At 52.8% G+C, this 3,140-nt stretch overlaps 1 protein-coding gene across 1 annotated transcript; it reads right to left on the bottom strand.

Annotated features, from left to right (window-relative positions):
- Positions 1-1,396: 1,396 nt before the first annotated feature.
- TMEM229A (transmembrane protein 229A) lies at positions 1,397-2,828 on the bottom strand. The gene has a single exon (XM_004592492.4). The coding sequence runs from the start codon at positions 2,826-2,828 to the stop codon at positions 1,737-1,739; it is 1,092 nt and encodes a 363-aa protein (XP_004592549.2). The 3' UTR covers positions 1,397-1,736.
- Positions 2,829-3,140: the final 312 nt, after the last annotated feature.

The raw sequence follows: 3,140 nt of genomic DNA, 5'->3' as shown, positions 1-3,140 counted from the left end.
AAGAGACAGAGGGACAGACAGAGACACACAATCAGATAAACCCAGAAAGTTTCAACCTATGGATTCATTCCCCAAATGTCTGAGGGTCTCCTGTATTAGTGACAGGGACCCAAACACTAACCTGCTACCTTCCATGATGCACAATAGCAGGAAGCACAGGTGCGACTCTCATGGAACCCAGGTTCTCCAACGTGGGATGTAGGCAGTACAGCTGATGGAGTATCTGATATGCCAAATATATGCCCTGCAAACTCTTTTTTTTTTTTTTTTGCAACAGAAAAATAAAAATTCTTTTCTCTTGTATAGTCTAAGCAAACCAGTGATTTGGAAAGGAAGCTTCCAGGAGCTTGGCCTAGCAGTAAAGACTCTGATTGAGATGTCTGTGCTCCCCTTGCTTTCTGGCTCAGGCTCCTGATTCCAGCTTCCTATAGACCCTGGGAGGCATCAGTGACCACTCCAGTAATCGAGTTCATATCAAGTGAAGCTTGGACTCAGTCCCTGGCCTCCACCTCTCACCTCCCACCTGCACCCGGCCTCCATCTGAGGAATGAAGCTGATGGGAGTCCCCTGTCCCGCTCTCTGTGTCGTCCCTGTTTTTAAATAAAATACAGTAAATACACGCTGTTTTCATATTGATCCTTGTCATGAAAACGGAAAATTATCGTCATCCTTGGATAATTCTCCTGTCTTTCCTAAGCATAACAACGTCGGCGAACAACTCCAAAAACACATTATTAATTAATAAGACATAATCTCCTTTAAAAAGATAAATGTTTACAAGTGAGTCACTACAGAAATACCCTGCAATTTATATCTCTATTCACAGAAAAGAATCAAGCCTAATTTAATCAGAGTAAACATTTGGGTTCATTTTATTCCAATGCACACTTTAAAATATGCTTGAAGCCCTAGGTAGAAAAGGTTTGGGGTCAGAACAGTATTGGAGGTGGCCCTGGGACATGTAGGGCACATGTTTTACGTCATTGTACACTAATAAATATTACAGCCAGCGGTAACAGAATCTGATCAGAGTTAACACACTTCGTGTTTAAGGCTCACTGACTTTGGAAAATGATCATTTGTGGGACAGTGATCAAACACCTTAACACAGTGTCGCCTCTCCGAGTTGACACAAAAGATTGCTCCTTTAAAAGAATCCACACACAGGTGTCTTCCCATTTGTCAGCCTCTGTTTCCTCGTGTGCTAGAGGAGGCACTTTGAGAACACTAGTTAGTTTCAGGAGTACAAGACATGCAGCTGCAGATAGCACGGCAACATGGCAAAGAATGAAAATGAAGTTGGATTAAAACCACGAAATCAGAAAATTCTGTAAATTTGGTAGAAAAAAAAACCATTTTATTTGAACAATTTCCTTTTTAAATGAGATTACTATCACACATCTATCCCCAGATAGGAGAAAACTCTATCTTTCCGATGTTAAGATCTAATGGTTTTGCTGTTGGGCTTTTAAAGTTTTTCAGGAGTTAAGTACTTTGGGTTATTTTTTTCGAGTAATAGTTCGAAGTAATTGTATTATACATAGACTTCTCATAGAAAAACTACAAGCTCGACTAAAATATTGGAAGAGTTTAGTAAAGCGTATAAAAACTAAAAGGCTAAAAATACCACTCTTTTAAATGTGTAAAAATAAATCACATTCATTCTTGGGAATCCAATGCCGTGTGTGTGTGTGTGTGTGTGTGTGTGTGTGTGTGTGTGTAGAAGTAGTAGTGGCTTAGTTAGCTGGGACATACTGCACCCGCCACAACACGTTGGAAAGCAGGTCCTGGTATACACTGAGGAATACCCAACCAGGTAAATACATCAGGGTGATGAGGCCCATGAAATTGAGTGGGTAGTGAGAGTAGTCCCAGGAACAAGCCCCGCAGGTGCGAAGTCCCAGACCCCAGGACAACTCCCACGCGTAGATGAAGATCACATAGATGGGCACCCGCTTCCACGTGCCCCACCCGCGGCTGTAGTAGAGGTGGAAGTAGAGCTTTTCCACCACAAAACTGCAACTGCCATACATAAAGAAAGACCAGAGCGAGGTGTGACCGCTGGTGGCGCCGGCCCCCTGCCCCAGCACGTTGAAAAAGAAGGTGAAAAAGATCTCATCCAGAAAGCCGTGCATTCCGAAGAACAGGAACCGTAGCAGGTCAGGCAGCCCCCGAGTGGGGCCTCCTTCCGTACCCCTGGGGTCTCGGGGCTGTCGCCGTCGGTCACCAGCTGCTGCCGGGGTCCGGGCGCCGGGAGCAACCGTGAGCGCGCCCTGGCGCTGCCACCCCGCGTACCGCAAGCGCAGGAAGCGCTTCAGGAACACTTGGCAGTGGTAGAGAGCCAGCACGTATTGCAGCGCCAGCTCCAGAGCCCCCGGCGCCGCCGGCCCGCCACCCAGGCTCAGCAGCAGTGCCTGGCCGGCCAGGGTCTGCAGCCCCACGTGGGCAGAGGGGTAGACGAGGAAATTGAAGAGGAAGGCGCTGGGGCAGCGCGGTTGCTGCTGGTAGACCTTCTCCAGGGCGAAGTGCGTGAGCGAGTGCAAGAGGCAACGGTAGGGCGAGGAGAAGCCGAGCATCCGCAGGTCCGGGCTGCGAGCGAAGCGCCAGGCTGAGGACACCAGCACGTCCAGGGTGATGCCGTGCATCCCGTAGAAGTAAAGGCGCATCCAGGCGGGCAGCGCGGCGCCATCCGCCGGCGCTTCAGCAGTGGACAGCGGCTCGGGGCAGTCGGCGGCCGCCTCGCTCCCTGGCCCGCCCGGGGCTCCCGGACCCCGCGCCGCGCCGCTCCTCCAAACCGGCCCCTGGCCGTCCACGTCCCTGCCTGCCATGGACTCGGACGCTCCCCGGGCGCTAGAGCCCGCGTCGTCGCCGCCACCGCCGCCTCCGGGAGCGGCGCGGAGCTGCGGGGCTTCCGGGCCGAGCCCCGCGCCGCCTCCCGGTCCCCGCCGGTCCCCGGGGCTCGTGCAGGGCGCTCCGTCCCGGCCGCGGTCCTGCGGCAGCTGGAGGCGGTGCGCTCCGGGGACTCGCGGGCCGCCCGGCTCCAGGGGTCCCCCCGCCTTGGCCCCACTGCGTCTTCCCTTCCAGTCCCGGGCGAGGTGCCGCGGGGCCGGCGCCCGAACTCAGCCTGCGTGGCGGCCTAG

The sequence above is a fragment of the Ochotona princeps genome, chromosome 25 (genome assembly GCF_030435755.1).
Source record: "Ochotona princeps isolate mOchPri1 chromosome 25, mOchPri1.hap1, whole genome shotgun sequence".
Lineage (NCBI taxonomy): Eukaryota > Metazoa > Chordata > Mammalia > Lagomorpha > Ochotonidae > Ochotona > Ochotona princeps.
Note: the sequence above shows the minus strand (reverse complement) of the source record. Positions and strands in the feature narration are given on the sequence as shown.

Bases quoted from the DNA above. Each gene is read 5' to 3' on its own strand.
- TMEM229A (XM_004592492.4), bottom strand. From the start codon at position 2,828: ATGGCAGGCAGGGACGTGGACGGCCAGGGGCCGGTTTGGAGGAGCGGC.